The sequence below is a fragment of the Taurulus bubalis genome (genome assembly GCF_910589615.1).
Source record: "Taurulus bubalis genome assembly, chromosome: 1".
Lineage (NCBI taxonomy): Eukaryota > Metazoa > Chordata > Actinopteri > Perciformes > Cottidae > Taurulus > Taurulus bubalis.
In genome coordinates, this window is record NC_136589.1 from 42,188,598 (window position 1) to 42,209,594 (window position 20,997).

At 42.7% G+C, this 20,997-nt stretch overlaps 1 protein-coding gene and 1 pseudogene across 2 annotated transcripts in view; both read right to left on the bottom strand.

The window, feature by feature from the left end:
- slco5a1b (solute carrier organic anion transporter family member 5A1b) overlaps nt 1-20,997 on the bottom strand; it is a gene marked incomplete at its 5' end in the record, with an annotated part of 168,472 nt that overhangs the window by 141,956 nt on the left and 5,519 nt on the right. Inside the window, 2 exons of the mRNA XM_079238112.1 lie at nt 7,818-7,931; nt 19,112-19,162. Of these exons, the coding sequence (XP_079094238.1) occupies nt 7,818-7,931; nt 19,112-19,162 (165 nt within the window). The remainder of the gene's footprint in view (nt 1-7,817; nt 7,932-19,111; nt 19,163-20,997) is intronic.
- Nucleotides 5,140-6,422, bottom strand: LOC306741455 (tripartite motif-containing protein 16-like; annotated as a pseudogene). The gene is made up of 2 exons: nt 6,369-6,422; nt 5,140-5,921 (listed from the first exon to the last, which is right to left on the bottom strand). The product of its transcript is annotated as a tripartite motif-containing protein 16-like (transcript).

The window sequence follows — 20,997 nt, forward strand, 5'->3', positions numbered from 1 at the left end:
TCAAATTATGTGAAACTCTAAACCCACCCTTGTAAATACACCGTTTTCATGTTTCATATTCTACATGTATTTAAACATACAGGTAAATGCACATATTCATTGAGACCACACGTAAAAAGCAGTCTTCACTTTGTCCAAGGGGAGAATCTAAATCAGGGGTGGCCAACCAGTCAGAGACTAAGAGCCACATCATTTTTTACTGTTAACGCAAAGAGTCGCATCATACACATGGGCACACATGAAAATCCCCCCGCCCCCCGCACTCCTTCACGGGTCCACGAATGACTGAAAACGGGTCCGCGATTTCATGGCTTTCAAGCCGTGGCACCTTGAGTTTGACACCAGTGGTCTAAAGTATTTGCAAAATCAATAAAAAGATTTTTAAAAAACCACAAACTTCGATATGAACGTAAGAGCCGCATGAAACCAGGCAAAGAGCTGCATGCGGCTCGGGAGCCGCGGGTTGGCCAGGCCTGATCTAAATCATTGAACCCAATTGAAAAAGTGAAAAATCGCTGTAATTGACCCTTCGCTAAGCCCCGCCCCACTGCTGCAACCATGGAGCCCACACTGTCACCAATTGCACTCCCGGGGAAAAAAAACGTTATGTAATTTTTGGAAAAACTAAAAGTGATTTCAGAGAGAAACAGACAGAAGGATCTATATTACGTGTTTGAAGGACAAATCCAGGATGACAAATGAAATCTAGGAGCTAAAACAGGTTAAAAAAGATAAAGATCGAAGCTAATTATCACCTGACTTCACCCGGTGATCGAGACGGAAGACAACAAAATAAAAAGGAGCAACACTGTTACTTTAAAGCCGGACAAGTCTTTATCCACATCATTAAAATACATTCAGAATTACTTCCATAGCAAAGCAAGATTAAGAAGTGGAGACTTGCATATAAAAGCAACGCAAAGGCGCAAGTATGAGCATGGATTGAAGCAAAAGCATATAAGCTCGAGCTGAAGGATGTTCAGTTTAAATAAAAATCAAAGCTTATCCTAGAGACGAGAGAGAGAGAGAGAGAAGGGAAGAGGGAAGTTGTGAGTTCAGTAAAAGTTTACGTCGTCATATACACACTAACACAGAGTATATCTATCACTTGTAAATGTCCGATATTCTCTCTCTTTTTGCTCCATCTTTGGTCTCCACCAACTCCTGAGAGAAATATCTTCCTCTCCAGCTGTTAAATGTTCACCAGCTAGTCTTAAACTGTGTCCGTCTGTCGTTTGCTGTCAAGCAGGTTGTGAAGAGCGGCTATTTACAGCTTTTTCCTCTGAAAACGATGCTATAAGAAGGGTGACCCAACACCGTAGAGTTGTAACTGGACAGATGAACAGTGATCTGAAACTCACTATAAAGCTCCACAAAGCTGGAGGGATAACATGCTCCTAAAACAAAACAAAAAAAGAATACAATGGTTAAAGAAATGGTAAATGGTTTTCCCTCTGACTTTAACATTATAGTGTCGGGATTCAAGAGCATTTCATCGAATCGGAGTCCTCCTGAACGAGATACTGCCGCCGCCGACTTCTGATTATACTGAAACTAAATCTGCTCCACTCGCCACACAGCATCTCAGCCCCTGGACCCCCCGCAAAATGAATTACGACCCCAACTGCCGTGCGGAATCGGGCACAAGCGTCTCTTGAACAGCTGCACAGTGTGTCAGGCCAGCTTTCTCCATCAAAGAGCCATAAAACTGACGGCGGCCGTGATGGCTGAGAGAACGGACGTTAGCGGCGGCTGAACAGACGGCGGCTGACACGACGAGGCTAACAAACGTCGGAGCCCCTGCCAGGATATTCATAGTGACTCTGCGCTTCTCACAGATTGAAAACCCGCCACAGAAAATGTGTGCAGGAGATGAGACGTTTTCTAAATGGCCCGACTGAATGAGACTGCAAAATGGATGAAGACTCTGGGATGCATTCAGGGCCAAAAGCTGGTGCTTTTATCCAGAAAAGCAAATTGAGAACAGTAGATGGACAACAACAACAAACGCAAGCAGACCCCAGCGAGGAGGTGAGAGGTCAGAGGGTTCATGACTTAACAAAGAATATGAAATACCGTCCTGTTCCATTCCTATTTTATTTATTAGCCGTAGTTCCATGTTCTGACTAAATTATGCATGTGTGCTCAACAACCACTCGAGTCCCTGTGATTCTAACTGTGGGGGGAAAAAACAGCTCTCAGCAGTTTAGTGCTTGATTTCCCAAAACCTGAAGCGTGACTCGGGAAGGTGAGAGAGACCAGACCGAGGCCTCTTCTCTCGGGTTCTCTCAACGAATCCTCTACAGTCCTCTAAAACATTGTGATCCTTCTGAAAACAACTTTGACGGGTGTTTGTGGCGTGTTGGATACGTTTCTCTGCCTCTTGCATGTCTTTTGGGGTTTGCTTACTAAAATGGACGACCAACCTGATCGGTCAGAGGAACACACGGCTGATTTAAACTCACCAGCACTGCTGCTGATGGTGGGATTGGTTGTCAAGTGGAGCAAAAGATTCAGAGCTCGTAGCCCTTTAAGCCCTCACCCTAACCCTAACCCCTAATCCTATTTATTGTTTGAGTTGTGTTTAGAGGGTGTACATGGGGATTATTGTAGCCCTGATTTGTATGTTTAATTTGATACCTAACATGTTTTTGTTTGGGGGGTGGGGGATTTATACCATGTTTTTTTCTTGATTTGTACCTTATGACCTGATATAAAAGGGCTCAGAGAGTTAAATACAAGAGGTGGCCAATCAGAATGTACCAAGTGTCTGCCACACCATGGGGGGAGGTTTTAGTTACTAGTTTGCTGGTGCTTTTATTTTGGTACATTCCCAAAAAAATTATAATACTGATTGATGACATAATATGAAGCCAGGAGACAGTTAGCTTAGTTTAAGATTGGAAATCGTTAGCCGTCGCTTTCCCATTGACAAGACAAGAGAACGGTACTGGTTTTCCCATCTAACTTTATGTATATAAAAGAAATAAAGAAAGAGTTGATGAGAATATATGCCGTGTGTTTATGAAACAAAATATATATCTTATTTTGTTTCATCTTTTCAGTGGACTGGCAGGGCCTGAAATGCAGACGCTTCAGTGTCTTTAGAGCTCCGTCCTCCCTAATGGCTTCTGCAGACAGCCGGGGCCAAACATCTCATTTCCATAATTCATTTCACTTCAGAGCGCCTGACAAATGCCTCCAAACTCCTCGCGCCTCTCTGTGAAATCTGAATATTTCTCCAGCTCTCCTGCCGAGTGCCGATTCGGTGAATTAAACCAGAGGAGTGTGTTTTTTGTTGTTGTTTTGTTGTGTGTGGTTTTTCTTCTTTTGTAGAAGGGGGGAGGAAGAGGACCAAATCAGATTCAAAAGAAAGACGGTGGAGCAAAAACAAAAAAAAGGCCAAAAGAGAAAAGTCCTCACAGGGTAAGTGCTGCACTTAGTCGACACGATTCTCTGTTTAGCGGCTGCAGGCCTGAAGAGCTGAACTCTCCAGAGAGTCACAGGCTGCTTCTCCCGGTCCCGCCGCTCAAAGCCCAGCTGCATGATGAAATGTGCATGAAATGCCAAAAAAACGATGCCCTAACGATGGGGCCGTTACTCAGGCGCCTGCCGCCTCCTGGTGGCACGGTGCAGTAACAGCAGCTTCTTACACCAGAGAAGAAGAGCGAAGCAGCAGCGGATGGTTTAAATTATAATGTCCATGCAGGTCATAAGAATGAGAATTGTAATAAAATTCTAACTCAGGTTAAAAAGTATGGTTTCCCTTCTGCAACACACCCCTACTGTTTAAGATTTTATAATCCATAATGGTTGGTATATCGATGGCCGAAGAGCAAAACCTCCCATTGGAAAAGATGCACTCTTTTGAGAAAAAAAAAAGTGTTTTCTTGCAGAATGCCATTTTTTTTAAAGACACAACACACAAAAAATAAAGAAAATACACAAAGTGCAGATAGGAGTTTTTTCCCAACTTTCCTGGTTCATTTTACAGATAGGAAGTTTTGCACTTTGGCCATATTGTATACATTTTGGATTTGCACCTTCTTTTTTCCCATTGGGTGTCATCAGCATAGCTATGGTAGCAAAAGCCATGCGAGCGAATGGCAAAGCCGAGAGAGTTGATGTACCGAGAGAAGAGGAGGGACCCCAGTAGTGAGAGGACAAGGTTCAGTCAGGTTAGTACTATGTCAACACCATGTCAAGTTTCCCCGAGTCAAGTTTCCCCGAGTCCAGTGTCCCCGCTGCCGCCTCGCAGCCGTCCCAAGTCCCCGCTGCCGCCTTTAAGCCGTTCCCCGTCCCAGCTGCCGCCTTCAAGCTGCTGCCGACACCGGGTTTCCCACCGGCGACCCGATCTGTCCCAGAGTCCCCTTCAGGGTGCCGTTTCCCCTTCAGAGTCCCGCCACAGGCCCGCCCCCCGGACTGCTTCTGCTGGACTCCAGCTTTTGAGCTCTGGATACAAGTTCCTGGTTTTGTTTTGTTTCGAATTTTGAACTTGAAGTAAAGTACGTTTTGGATTTTCTCCCTCCAACGTGCCTCTTGTCATTTTCCTCTGCGCCTGAGTCTCTGCCCACCACACCTGGTCCTGACAAGTACAGCATTTCAAGCTGCCCTACATTCCATGCATGCTCTTTCTTGCATATCATGTGCATATGAACATAATCTTTGGGAGAAACAGTGGCACAACAAATGAATAAACAAGTAAATGCAAAATGTAAAGATAGGAGGTTTTACACTTTGGCCATATTGTATACATTTTGGATTTGCACCTTTTTTTTACACCCGATTGTATTTTCGACTTTGCACTCTTCTCACTTTTTTGCTGCACAGCAATTTACCTTTAGGATCAACCAAGTTTTACCTTTTTGTAATTCTCAGTCCAGCCTTGTGAAACAATATGGTCGTATTACTGGAAGCGAGTCATATGCAATAAGAAGTGAACAACTAGCCAAAGGTCGAGAGTAAAACAACACGTCACTGGTCTGCAAATTTGAACTTGTCTTGTGCAGCCAAACTTTGTTCACGCCGACAGCTCATTTTACAGCAACAAAATGTGCAATAATATCAAGGCATGATGATATGCACTTTATAACAAAAGCCATGACATCACAACACAGGTTATGTAAAAGTGCGTTTGATCTAATCTGTGAATGTGGTCTGGACTCTGTGGAGGAGAGTCATGGTTTCAGAGACGCTGTAGGAGGACAGAATACCTGCTCTGTGATCCAGGTACACTCCTACTCTGGAGGACTGAGGACCAGAGACGGGAGCTCTGACTTTGTTGTACCAACATGTATAACTGTTTTTGTGACATGTTAATGCCCAAGATTTGTTATTGAGTCCAAAAAGACAATCATCCCTGTTCCCTTCTCTGCTGATATTCTTGTATGAGACTGCTACATGAATCCTGTCTCTCTCCACTCCACCTCCCAGTAACAACGTCCAGTCAGACTCTCTCTACTCAGGACCTGATACCAAACATTGAATCTGTCTGGTTGACTAGAATAAGACTGACGTTCACTCATAAATGTTGCTTTTCTGTTCCCCTCAGATAATAACAGATTTGCGTATGCTGTGTTCGGATCCAGTGTGATTTCACGTGAAGATCTTAAGAATCCAGCTCTGGTCTTGGGCTCTGCTTGTGGCAATAAAACATCCACTTCAGTCACCGACAGTGAGACGTTTCTCCATTTCTCTCTCAGAACGTCCTTTAGTTCATCTCCTACTTCTGAAACAGCCGCCGTCACGTCCTCAAAGTATCTCAGAGGACGGATGTTGATGCTGGATGAGTCTGTAGACTCACTGAGTGGTGACAGTGAGGGGTAGTTGTGTAGAAACTGGTTGAGATCCTCTGTGTGTGAGAGCTTCTGCAGCTCAGCGTCTTTCCTCTTCAACTCAGTGATCTCCTGCTCCAGCTTCTCCTGAAGCTCTTTGACTCGACTCACTTCAGTTCTCTGCTGGGATCTGACCTGCTGCTTCACATCAGAGCGTCTTTTCTCCAGGAGACGGATCAGCTCAGTGAAGATCTTCTCACTGTCCTCCACTGTTTTATCAGCAGAGAGATTGACGGCCTCCACCTCCTGATGGAGCAGCTTCACGTCCTTCTCTCTGTCCTGGATTCTCTGCTGGATGTTTAGTCGACTCCCCTCCAGCTCTCTCTGCCTCTCAGTCCTTCCTGCTGCAGCTGAGACTGTGTCGTGGCCTTTATGTTCCTCCACAGAGCAGAGGTAACAGATACACTGCTGATCAGTACGGCAGAACATCTTCATCACCTCGTCGTGACGAGAGCAGATGTTCTCCTGGTCCAGCTTAATTATTTTCTGCGCCATTTTAGCTCTCAAAGACAATGACTGTGTGAGTTCCACCACCAAACAGGACAGAGTCAGACTACAGCCGATCCTCAGGTCTGCAGAGAGAACCATTGGTTCCAGCCTGCCCTCCATCCTGGACTTGTACACCTCCAGAGTCAGGAAGCGGGCTGGAAAGATCACTGCAGACCCCTCACACCCTGGACACAAGCTGCTCCAACTCCTCCCCTCTGGTAGGCGCTACAGAGCACTGTATGACAAAACCACCAGACACGGGAGCAGCTTCTTTCCACTGGCCGTCACCCTGATGAACAATTAATCAGAATTCTTCCATCTGCACTATCTGCACTTTTTGACTACTGTCTTTAATGTCTTTTTTTTTAATCTTTTTTATATTTATCCTGTTTATTGTATATTGTGTGTGTGTATAAGTACAAAGAGCAAAGTGAAACCGGAGTCAAATTCCATGTATGCGCAAACTTACATGGCCATTAAAGCTGATTCTGATTCTGATTCACTTCTCTGCTTTGAGCTCTGGTCTAAACTGGGTTTGGGGCAGTGACTCATTTCAGGAAGAAGAGTGTTTTAGAGTCAATGTGCCGACTGTGACCCTGCTCCAAAGTAAAAACACAACGCCGTTGATGTCTCTCTCTCTCGTCGAGTTATTGAGCCCTTTCCTGGAATCACTTTGTTGAGGAAATTACCATTAACCAGTGGCGGACCGCCAGGGCTTGCTAAGCCTTCTCTACTGGCCTAAACAGAATCACAAAGTTATAGCTATTTTATAATAAAAAAATAGCTATGACAGCTGGCGCAAGTAGAAAATCCACAGCCCACCACTGTAAAACAGGTCTGCGCTACAGGTCAGCGCTAGCACTAGCTCGCGATCTAACAGCGTGCTGATAACAGCACTGTGGAGGTGGTGGGAGAGTCTAGCTCGTGCTGCTAGCTCGCAAGCTAGCGCTGAACTGTAGCTGCTGCTTCTTCTTCTTAAGGTTTGAATGGCGGATCACAACCAACTTGACTAGGTGCATACCGCCACCTACTGTACCAGAGTGTGCTGAGAGGATCCTGTTTTACAGTGAGAACACTCGTGTATGGGATTTGGGAATATTTCACATGAATTTTGTCTTTAGAATCAAAAAAATCCACAAATCAGCCACACCGCATAAACACGGTCAAAGTTGAGGGAAAAAAAGAAAAAAGTATCGCCTTATAACCCGCATTTTATGGTACAGCATTTCAAGCTGTCCTACATTCCATGCATGCTCTTTTCAACACGTACGCAGAGCATTGTTGTTGCATAGCATGTGCATATGAACATAATCTGTAGGAGACGCAGTTGCACAATGAATAAACAAGTAAATGTAACCTTTTATGAGTAAAAGAAATGGGCTCATTTTCGTTTTCAAAACATGTCTTGCATGCGTTTGCTTTTGTGCGACGTGTGCAAGGACGTGTGTGTGTGTGTGTGTGTGTGTGTGTGTGTGTGTGTGTGTGTGTGCGTACCTTTGTTGGACAGCTTCTCCAGCAGCGTCCTGAAGCGCTGCACTACAGACGGGGAGACGTCGTAGGCGTAAACCTCCTTCACTGGAACCGGGTGACACCTCCCAAACATGCCATCTGTCGAAACATGAACACTTTATTTAGAGAACCGCATTTTGAGTGACATTGTCGTTTCTGAGGTCTGAATAACACGTGCAGAACATTCTTATTGTGATCCTGTATGTTCTAAAACTCAATATTTAGGGGGAAAAAACGGATGAAGAATTATCCGAAACATCGGCGCTGTTTGTACGTTAATGCTAAAGTGTGTGTGTGTGTGTGTGTGTGTGTGCGCATGTTGCAAAGCAGTACTTGTTAAATGGTAATTCAGGCCACTTATGTCTAAAAATAGCCTCTGCGTCATCGGGGGAGTCTCGATCGAACTCAACATGCAGCCGAGGACGACCAGCGGCTGGTCGGCACCGCCGGTAATTCCTCTTCAAATATTTTATCGGGCCGCATACTCTGTAGTTTACAATGAGATGGAACAGGGAGATAGATGTACTGTGGCTGAGGAAGGAAGGAGGAGGGAGGAGGGAGGAAGGAGGGAGAAGTGGAGGATAGAAATGTTTTGCCGGCGAGCTTTAACACTGTAAATTAAAAGATTGTCACATCGACACAAACTTCTTCTCAAATACAACGAAATGTTTCATGCATGAAGCTTTATTGTGTAGAGGACCATAGGTTGAATCTGTGAAATAAAGATTGGCGCCTCGCTATAATATAGTAAAATACCTCATTGTGCAACAGTTAAAAAAGTGGCTTTGTAGAAACGTGCCGCCTCTCCCCAGCATAACACCACCTGATACGACATCAGCTTACGTCAGAAAAAGGAAATAAATGTGGAGAAAGACAAAGAAACCAAAGCGTTCATTCTCTGTCCTCTGAAGTCTCACAATGATCATCATTACAAGTCTTCCCTTAATGCACTTACATCTCCTGCTTCTTCCGGGAACTACAGCCGACTCATAATTAACCCCATCCAGAGCCACACAGGCCAAGATTTAAAATCTGATTATGTTGACGCCGAGCCTGGACGTTACACATGTGGCTGTTCCTCCACTGGACTTGTTGGCCATACGAGTGTTGCACCCCGAGAGAGAAACTCCAATAACTGACAGGACAACATTGGTTATTATGTACTTTTTTAGTTGTTTGTTGTGGTCTCCTGGGTGAAGTCCTGTGTTTGCCTCCTCCTGGACTTGAAAAACAAAATCCAGGCTTTAAAATGTCTCTTCAGGGTCCTGAAACTGTAAAACCTTGAGCTCAGTTTCAGACTTATTTACATCTAACTGCGGAAAGAAAACGAAAAAACAAGAATCCAGATTTAACTGCTGCACCACAGGCCTCTCTTTCTCTTTCTCCCTCAGCTCTAATCTCATGCAACACCCTTTCCATGTCTCCGAGAAGGAACATCTTGAATTATCTCTCATAATTACACTGGTGCATATCTTTAAGACGCTGTAATTCATCCTAGTTCTCTACCAGAAGGCCGCAACACGAGCCAGAACACGTCTATTTTGTGATTTATGGTCCAGATTAGAGCCGGAATGAGGATGCGTGGGGGCGATTCTCAGAAGCACAGGGAGGATAAAGATGGAGGAGATGGACCAGATCTTTACTAACTAATGCACTGTATTTGTTTTGAATGACGAGTATCATTAGCAGCTTGCAGTACTCTGCATCTTGTACTGTAATCTCTGCTGGTTGGATTTGTGCTCAGTTTGTTTGTTTTTTCCAATCAAGTCTGAGAAGAGTTCATTCTTCATTATTTCGGTTTAATTTCAACTACGTTTTGCAAAACTCAGGGATACATAATTTACTAATGTGTTAAAATACAAGTTGTGAGGGGCTGCTATTTCACTTTTTTTAAATAGCAAAGTTTAATAAGTCCATTTTATTCCATTACCCGAAATGCTGGAGCCGATCCCAGCTGACATTGGGTGCAGGCAGGGTTCACCTGGACAGTCTATCACAGGGCTCATATAGAGACAGACAACCATTTACGCTCACGTTCACACCTACGGGACATTTAGAGTCCAATTAACTTGAGCTGCATGTCCTTGGACTGTGGGAAAGGGCCAGAGCACCCGGAGAGAACCCATGCTGACACAGGCAGGGCGTGCAAACTCCACACAGAGGGACCACCCAGACCAGGATCCGAACCCGGGTCCCTCTTGCTGTGAGGCCACTACGCCATGTTGATAACTAGTCAACATTGCGTGTGCTAAAGTGCTCGAGGATGGCACGTCGATGGGTAAGAGCAGCTGGAGTTGAATCCCTTTCGGACACCGTGTTGTCGTGCATGCCTGGACTGCGTTGTTGAGACATGCCGACTGAAAGCAGCAAAGCGAGTCCAGCCTAATGAACTGGATTAAGACATCTTAATGGATCTGTTGCCTTCGGGGACCCACCGCACAAGTCCCATCATCCCTCACAGAGCGCACTCTCGCAAGATCGATGGCACCGGGGAGTTGCTCTGCAGGGCTGAGGAAAGGCTTTCCCTCATACATGTCAGGAGCCGGCTCCGACTCTCACGGTTTGTATACATGCCACCAATGCTCACGGATGATTTGCTGCAGAGGCTGCTGCGTACGCAGATAGTGCTTGAGTTATTTCAGATACATTACATTTCATTTAGCTGACGCTTTTATCCAAAGCAACTTACAATAGGTGCATTCAACCAAAGTCAGAAGAACAAGAATCAGGAAAGTACAATTTCTTCAAGAAAGCCGAACTACAAAGTGCTATAAGAAAAGTGCCATTTAAGTGATACTACGGTGCTACTTTCTTTATTCAAGGTATAGTTGAAAAAGATGTGTTTTTAGTTTGCGGCAAAAGATGTACTGTTTGAGACTTTCTGCTGTCCTGATGTCGATGGGGAGCTCATTCCACCATTGAGGAGCCAGGGAGCCAGGAGATACTCTCTCAGAAAGATTACAAATCCAGTCGGGTTCACCGCAAAACTGAAACACTGGCTTTTAGATAACGTTGTGTCGGCAGGGTCGTATGTACCTCATCTCATGGAGCAGTTTTAGTATCATAGGAAGTGTGTACTTTAGTCAGAATAATGCCTGTGAGAATGCCCAATCTCAAATGATTTCTTGGTATATTGATGCATTTTGTCCTAATTATTAATGCCGTTGTCCACCATCTCCACGAGCATGCACACCTCTACAATAACTACTAATGACAGGAACCACGATGGAAATGAGTCCTGTGACTTTCTTGTGGGGCGGTATCAGTTTTGCACACTTTTATTGGTTTTGACGGTGTGTTTTTAAAAAGCTAACGGAACTACCTGTATGCATGCTGCTGAGTACCAGGAGTCACCCCCTGATGGTCAGTAGAGAGTCGCCCCCTAGTGGTCAGTAGAGAGAATGCAGCTTTAACGCATGAAGCATAGACATCTATACAACCAGAGGAGTCGCCCCCTTGTGGAAAGTAAATATAAAGCAGGTTTATGGCACTTTGGCTTCACTTTGCAGACCCAAAGGTCTGATTTTCACAAAAAAAATAGCATGTTGAAGTTTTTAACCGACAGTGTTTTTAAATTATTTTTTTCAATAATATTATAATATTGTGTCGTGTGCATCCAGGAGTCAAGTGTAAAAAGCGCTTAAAAGTCTTCCAAGAACCACTTTCCTCTGAGTATTGAGATATTTTTTCTAGCTGTCACAACCTCCCTTTCGTTTGTTGAGGAAAGAAAGCGAGAGAAAATGTCCTCAGCTGAACAACGTCACTCTATTTATTTGTTCTTCTTCTGCCAACAGATTAAAGCCCCCTACTGCAATCTGACCTGCTGTGTGTCCTGATAGTCTGAGCGGACAATCACCAGCACACCAGACAGGCATTGTGTGCGAGGGGCCGTTTGACAGCACCTATTGAAGCGGCTCAGACACACGGTGGGTGAGAACAATGGCTGTGAGATCCGAGGGGAGCGTTTCATGCTCTTTGAAAGGTGAATGAGTAAAGCTCCACCAAAAGCAGCCAGCGCCGCCAGGTTATTGGGTGAAAACCACATCCAGACGAGTATTGACAGGATGTGGCGCTTCCACCTTTTCAGCTTAATCCAGTTCTGGTTTTCGTCTCCCAACTTCTGTTTGCTATTGCTGGCTACAGTAAATACTCAGACCTGATTGGTTCACACAGCCTGCTATACATTTCTTATATTATATGGCCTGACAACCTCTACCGGACATTCAAAAGACAAGCTTTGGAGCACGGTGTTATTTGGCTTCAGGCGGAAACCTCCGGTTCTGTTGAGTAAAGCCAACATGTAAGTGTCTTAAAAGCTGCATTTTCTTTCCTGACCACCAGGGGCCGACTCTTCTGGTTGTATAGAAGTCTATGCTTCATGTGTTAGAGCTGCATTCTCTCTACTGACCACCAGGTGGCGACTCCTTTGGTTGTATAGAAGTATATGATTCATGTGTTCAAGCTGCATTATCTCTCCTGGCCACCAGGGGGTGACTCCTTTGGTTGTATAGAAGTATATGCTTCATGTGTTAAAGCTGCATTCTCTGTATTGAAGACCAGGCGTCGACTCCTCTGGTTGAATAGAAGTATATGCTTCATGTGTTAAAGCTGCATTCTCTATACTGACCACCAGGGGGCGACTCCTCTGGTTGTATATAAGTCTATATAAATAGGCTCGTTTGTTAGAGCTGCGCCTCACCTGGAATCCAGAGAGAGCAGCGGCCGCAGCAGGAGGCGTTGTCAATAAACTGCAATCAAGTTGGACAGTTTTCAGCTGCCTTCAAAGTAAACACAGGAAGTCACAGAAAAAATGACTTCCTGTTAGTTCCGAACTTTTGTCTACTTGTAGTTTACAGATCACGTTTGGATTCATTCATGTGTTTGTAAATATATATTTACGAAGAAATGTATGTGTAGCTGTATCCTTTGTTCTTTTTATGTCTGCCTGTGAAATACATTACTACTCATTTGGATGTGTGTTATATAAATACGATTTTGTATTGTCAACCACACAAGATATGTTTTAAGATTAAACATGAGATGAATAGTCAACAATCCAGTGTTAAGTATTAGAACTACACATAAAATAAGGATTTTCTACAACACGTGGTGTTTGCTGTCAGATCTAAGAGCCAATCAGATCTCTGATTTGGTGAGAGACAGGCGTTTCCCATCATGCACTGGGCCACGCAGTCCGTGGAGAGCTACTGCGGCGCCTGAATCTGAAATCGACGGCCGGCTTGATCTCGTGAGAGTATCGTTGATCACGTGTGCATGACGTCAGAGCAAGTCGGACACAAATCTAACCGGCATGCATTGCGCGCCGATCACCGCCGATCGATTCTGCGCAGAACTGGCTCATTTCGAACGAGCCTAATGACTTTACTTCTCTCTTAATTTATTCCCTCAGTAAACATTGTAAACATGAGTTTATGTCTCAATCTCTAGTTTCAAGCCTTCTTCTATACAGCATGATGTTCATTTAGTAAATTATGGTAATTTAGAGTCAAACAGACCATAACGCAGGGGATGCTTTAGGGGCGGGGCTTACTGTGATTGACAGGTTGCTACCAAAGACGTATACGGTGTCGATTAGAGATCGGGAGAGAAATAATGTTGCCAACAGTTAAGCCTTCTGCGTGTTTTAGTCCTGGTAACACTCGGAGAGTGAGTGACTGTACAGATTCAGATAATTATTCTTCCTCTTGCACTCCGCTCACACAAAATGTGTCATGTTTCCTCCCAGAAAAGAGGTCTTTGACCTTCAATGTGATTTATTGCGGCACTGTTGAGTGGTCAGAATACACACCAGCGTGACGATTATAACAGTTAACAGGACTAGCTGATCCCAGAGCTGTGTGGGAGGACTAATCTGATTAGCGCCGCTGCGTTATTCAGACTGAAATATAAATATATATATATATATAGACAGGAAGTGGAAAGAGTCGGATCACTTCCTTGTCACGAAAAAAACAGCAGTGAAGTAAATTATCCCTCAAATAACAGCTGGGACATCAGAGCTGAGGGAACAAGGCAACACTGTTGAGGATTGGGTTATGTAAAGTACGAGTTCTTCTCTTTTCTTTGATTTTTCATTTTAAGTTCTTTTCATTTTCTCTTTATGCATTATAACTAATGGTTTTGACTGAAATAGTCTCTTTATCATGCTGCATTATGCTAATTGTTTTGAGTGAAATTGTGCTTAAATACGCTGTAGTACATTCCTGTTATTTTTATGACATTTTAATGACATTTATATATGGTCATAGTGGATAGTATCCTGTTGTAGACGGAAGACGGGTCTAAATATGGTCCTGTTGTTTATCAGCTGATCTTGAGTAGCTTTTGCAGCTGCAACCACAAAAACACGCTATTGAGCGTGTGACCAAGGTCAAAGCAGATTGTCACATGCACCTGTTACTCCCACTATGTCTTGACAGAGATCTTCCCACACACTTGCCTATATATACTGTGATAACTGCGCACTTCTTCAGTTCCTCTTGGGCTCTGTCCCTGAGATGGAACCACTCGGTTTGAGAAATCAAACCGAGACTTTCCCACTTGTAATTACTGGTAACTGTTTCTAAGAGCTGAGGGGATTTTCTCCAAGACAAAAAAGAAACGGTTGATGAATTACAATGTGACTTTTGCTCTTGTAGCTTTTTAAACATATGATACTGGTGAACTGACCCTTAAGCGCTGCGGGGAATTCCTCCAAGACAAAAAAAGAATCAGTTATGGTACTGTGTGTATAATAACTCTTGTTGAAATAAAATGTATACTCTCAAATAAGAGTGTAGAACTCTACTCAATGGGTACTCCCGTTTAATGGAATAAGATAACTTCCAGGTTTTTCGAGATGAAGAAGGTAACACCGGGCCGAGGCCATTGACCAGGGAACACAATCCAGCACGATCCCGCCTCGTTTTCAGATCCAGACAAATGTAAGTAATCGTTTGGGTTGCACCGTGTGTAAAACGGTTCATCTTCCTTTCCTATTAGAGGAAACAGTTCGGTGGAGACGTGGCTCAATAGTGCAGGTAGGCCACGGGGAAACTGAACGAATGGGGTTTTTAACATCCGTCATTGTCTCTATAAATTGTAATCGAAAAGCAAATTGAGAGGGAAACCTCAGGGTTCTAATACGGGCCCTCCTTACACGGCTGGCGTAAGGAGTAGGCGCTCCCCCTAGGTTCTGACCAGGTCAGGGCCAGTACCGTTTCAACACAACCACCCAACTAGGAGCTTTTTAATGGCCGAGGAACAGAAGCAGAGCGGCAAATTATATTTACTGACCGAAAGGCAGTGAGACAAAAATAAACTAAATTCCTCTCACTGCGTTTAGCTGCCGTCTGACAACAGTTACCAAGCCTTCAGGAGAAAAGATTAAAAGTATGTTCAGTTTCCACTTTGCATTTTCTCTTTTTTTGCAATTTTTCCCCCCATTTATGCAAATTGACGTCGTCTCTTTTTTTTGCTTTAGATGAGAGCAGTTCATCCAACGATAGATATAAGACTTTAAATTAAGGATTAGAAGTGAAGCTATTTGGTATTTCCCTAGAAAGACAACCTGTTCCCTGGTTTAGCACCTACAACCCGTTACGTTTTTGACTTGTGACCCCTTCATGTGGTCTTGGCCACGGTAATATAATAAACAAACAAATAATTATTTATAAATACAATTGTAAAATTGTGAATATTGTAAATGTATATATATATATAAAATTAGAAAAATATGATATCAAATAAATAAATAAATTGTAAATGTATATATATATCAAAAATAATAGAAACATTGTAAATGTATATATAAAAATATAATATAAAAATATAATAAAAAAAGGTAAATGTATATATATATAAATATTAAAAATGTAATATAAAATATATATAAAATGAGTAGAAATAAAATACATACAACTATGTATTTATTTATTTTCTCACTGAAGTGAAACAAGGTCACCTGAAGCAGTCACAACACAGACGAGCTTGGCTATAAATAAAACTCACGGCTGACATCATGATTTTCTCACAGAACTCGACCCGCGTGGTGCTTTGTTTCTAAAGGACACCGGGCGCACACAGGGAAACGACCGAGCTAATGAAGTCAAAACAAACACAAGTCAGGACGCAGGTGAGAAACACAGTCGGCCAGCTGAGTACCCGACGGCACGGCCACCTGTGCCTCCTAACGGACCATTTACTCGCTTGATTAGATTACACAGATTTTGTTGTTGGCTCTCTGTCTTTGCTTTGAATCCTGCAGAGATGTTGAAGCCAGTAAACAAATAAAAACATAGAACAACAAAAAAGAGGTTAGAGCACAAACTCTGGGGAGTAACCCAGTTATCAGCCGCCTGACCGAGTGGAGTTACAGATAAGAGTGTTTCCAGGAAAGGCCTGCTGATTATATTCATGGAACGACTTTCATGTTTTTAAGGTTTTTTTTATGATTCTGGGTTGATTCTCAGCAGGGGTTTCCTTTTTTAAAATTGATGCCAGAGGGAACCGCGGCCGAGTGTGGCTTCATATTTAAATGTGGTTGAGAGTTACAAAATCCTGCAGTTTATTCTAAAGAGGCAAGTCTAATAATAATAATAATAATATTTCTGCTCACTTGCACGCACTCTGATTTAGCAAATGTCCCGCCAACTGTGATCATTAATACAGAAGAAACAAACCCTACAGGTTCAAGATTTCGGACAGGATGAGGAGGTGCCAGATGTCAGAAACAACAAGGGATGGAAGCTTTTATGCCTCAAGTTCGACGCCATCTTGGTTTCTTTTTTGCAACCAGGCATGACACGAGAGGGCGGAGTAAAGTCCGACCGAACTCCAAGGACATTTATAGGTCGACCAAAATGTGACAACTGACTTTCACAAACAGAAGAAAAAAAACACGGTGAAAGGGTTAAAAAGGTCAAAGACAAAAACACGGATAACTCGGGAACCGGACAACGCTGTGGTAGCAACCTGTCAATCACCTTGTAGCCCCGCCTCAAAAGCATCCCCTGCTTTATGGTCTGTTTGACTCTAAATTACCATAATTTACTAAATTTAAACTAGCCTTCTCAATTCCTATCCTGAAAAAGAAAGGTGAGGCTGCGAAGAAACATTAGTAAATCTGCAAATGTATCCAATTTAACATTCATTCCTTGTCAGCCTGTCCAAATAAATTGGGCAAATAGAGCTTTAAACACATTAAACTTAGCTTTATTAAATGTCAGGTCTCTGTCAGGAAAAACATTTTTAATCAATGATTACATTACTAGGCACAAACTTGTTTTTGTTTTTAACCGAAACTTGGTTAGACCAAGATAACAGTGCAACTGTTCTTATTGAAGCAACACCTCCCAACTTCAGTTTCATGAGTGAAACAAGAGCGCATAAGAAAGGAGGTGGAGTTACAATTTTATATAATGAGTCTCTTCAATGCAAGCAGATGTCTTTTGGTAATTTTACCTTTGAATATGTGGCTCTGAATTCCACTCAAGTTTTATTCCTCAGCATTTACAGACCACCTAAATACTGTCTATAATCTGTATTGATTTTGATTGTGTTGTCATTGTTGATAATCCCCAGGACAGAGGGTCTATAGAGCTATGTGGTGTCCTTGATAACTATGACTTGACTCAGCATGTAACAGGTCCCACCCACAATAAGGGGCACACTCTAGACCTAATCATCACCAAAGGTCTGGACATTTCCAAGGTTGCTGTGACGGATGTTGCACTCTCTGATCATTCCTGTGTTTTCTTTGAGAGTGCAATCTCCCTGCACACAAATGTCCAAACCAAGGTTGTGACAAAGCGTTACATCACTGAAAACACCAGTGAACTATTTATTCAGAAGTTCTGCTCCACACCAGTCCTCTCTTGCATCTCAGTCAATGAGCTTGTTGATGGCTTCAATTCTAAAGTTTAAAATGTTATTGACGCCATTGCACCCACTAAGGTGAAGGTTGTCTCGGGTAAGAAAAGATCCCCTTGGAGAAAAGCCACACTGGTCAGAATAGAGAAAAGAGAGTGTCTGAAAGCTGAGCACAGGTGGCGAAAAACAAATCTCCAGGTTCACTGTGGTATCTATAAAGAGAGACTTCGCAATTATAATTTGGAACTTAGAAATGCAAGACAGGTCTTCTTCTCTGACATCATAACCAAAAACAATAACAATACACGCGCCTTATTTGCTACCGTGGACAGGCTAACAAACCCTCCGGTGTCGGTAACGGCTACGCTCCAATCCACCTGGGCATGCAACCAATTTGCCTCCTATTTTGCTGATAAAATTCAGAAAATTAGACAAGCAGTCGGTGGCTCCACACCAACCGCAGGATATGTGTTGTCCCCATCTTTAAATAGCATCCATTCAAATATCATGACACAATTTCACTCAATTAACCAAAGAAGCCTAGAAGACATTATACAACATCTGAACACATCCTCCTGCTGCTTGGATATTCTACCAACACACTTTTTCAAAAATATTTCACACTCCATGACCGCTGATCTTTTACAAATTGTAAACACATCCCTTCTCTCAGGTATCTTCCCACAAGCTGCATAATAAACTGCAGTTATTAAACCACTTCTAAAGAAGGCTAGTTTAGACTCAAATGTTTAAAAACTATAGACCAATATCAAACCTCCCATTCTTAAGTAAAATAATGGAAAAAAGTGTTTTTTCAACAGCTGAACAACTTCCTGGCCGAAAATATCAGTTTTGATGTCTTCCAGTCCGGCTTTCGTCAGCACCACAGTACTGAAACGGCTCTTGTTAAGGTTTTCAACGACATCCACTTAAACACAGACAGTGGCAGAATCTCAGTCTCAGCATTACTGGATCTCAGTGCTGCATTCGACACGGTTGATCATGACATACTACTAGACAGACTGAAAGTCTGGGTAGGACTCTCTGGCGCAGCACTTAACTGGTTTGAATCCTACTTGAAGGACCGACAATACTTTGTGTCGGTAACTAATTACACATCAGAGTTGACTAGGATGACATGTGGTGTTCCCCAAGGTTCAATACTGGGGCCTCTTCTGTTCAACATCTACATGCTTCCCCTGGCTCAGATTATGAAAAACAACAAAGTGTGTTATCATAGACTTCTATACAACCAGAGGAGTCGCCTCCTGGTGGTCAGGAGAGAGAATGCAGCTTTAACACATGAAAAATAGACTTCTATACGATATGTTGAAAAATGATCTGGATAAATGTACTGGAATACTTGGTGGAGTCAAATAAAGCTTTTAAAAATGTGTCATATTTCTTACCATTGACGCAGATCTCATACGGTGAACACAGCTCGTTCTCAAACAGGCAACCTGTTTGCAGAAAAACACAAAAAACAAAAACACACGGTTTAGCAGGTTGACTAGCTGTCAACAAAATAAGAAATATTAGTTCAACCAAAGCATTCATCCCTCATTAATCTGTTAAACATTGTGTTCTGCGGATTATCTAAAGAACCAAGGACACCGTTTCTAAAAAGCTGCAGATATTTTATTAATTTAAACACTTCTTCACACTGATGGACAGACATGTGTGGACCTGCTTTGGATGGAAGTAAAGGTTGGTGTTTGTTCTTGTAGCAAAGTTATTTATTAATGTCACAGTCATAACTGCTGGGGGAAAATCTTCTGTTTGCTCACCGACCTGAATGTTTGTTTACTGCACCATGGAGACGAGAGAGAGAGATAGAGAGAGAGAGAGAAACAACAGAGAGAGAGAGAGAGAGAGAGAGAGGGAGAGGGAGAGACAGAGAGAGATCAGTTTTACTTGTGTCTCACAACATTCTGTGATTCTCTTGGAAAATCACAGAATGTTGTGCCACCAAAGTTTTAGATTAGATAAAAAGCAGAAAACGTTCAAAGGTTTGCATGAATCTTGTTGTGAACAGCAGACTCGTTTACCTTTGAGCTCCGAGCTACGTCTCTCTCAACCTCCTTTACCCAGAATGCAGTGTGTCTCTCGCGAAAGACAGACCAGTGAAGTCATTCGCTACAAGCTCGACTCGTGTTTACCCGGATATTCAGTACACGTCTGATTCGGGGCTGCATAAAAATCCCTTCATAAAAAACAAATATATATATAATATATAAACATATTTATAGTTTTACTGCCTTTGTTTGTTATTAAATTAGATTATTTCTGCACGTTACAAAACAGTTTAAATTTTTCCCCAGAGTTTTTTTTTTGCTTTCAACCAGGCTGAACCTGGCCCAGGTAACTAAATAAATACATATAGCTATGTTTATTATCAGTATAAATGTATTAGATTATAAACTAAACATGTTTATGTTTTATAGAAGCCAAAAAAGTTAAAGTTAAAGTTTCTTTAAAAAATTAATAAAAAAAGTGCTACTAAGAGGATTTGTATGGAAGCGCATTGCATTCACTGGATAAGAAAAAAAATAGACCTCTTTTTTTCTTGTAACTACGACATCCTGATCTCGTAATTACGAGATCAGGATGTCGTAATTACGAGAAACAGGGTCTATTTTTTTTTATCCAGTGAATGCAATGCGCTTCCGTAGATTTGAGTAAGAATAAGAGCGAAAAGGTTTTTGTTCGGCCAAGTGGAAGTGGAGGATTTGGAAGACGCTCGTACCACGTTTGGACTTCTGCTGCCTCCCGGAGCTTTCTGCTCTCTGCTCTCTGCTTTCATCGGCAGAGCGTGAAATAGGTCGCGGTGTCGCACCGAGGACGACGCCGAGGGATTTAAATCCAACTTCACCCACAAGTGAGCAAAGAGCAGCGCACACAACCTTTAACGGCACTGCATTTCCCAGAATGCCATCTGTCCGCTTGCGTCAGACACAATGCTGCTGCCGAGAGGAGAGCGGCAATGACTCAGACGTCACCTTGAAGGAATGAAGCCAATGGTTTAATTACGTTTTATTTATTCATCTGCGAAGAGATTAAATGACAAGTGAGCCGCACCGTAATCATTTTATATATCCATCAAAAGTCAGAATGCAGCCTTAAAACATATTAGTGTAAAGTGCAGAGAGAAGGAGAAAACCCCTCAAATCTATGACATCACTACATATTTATCTAACTCTTGGTTATGTATGTTTTAGTTTTTGACTGTTATGGAATCTTATTTGTATTGTTATTGCTTTTGAGTATCTTTTAAAGCGTTATACAAATAAAATTG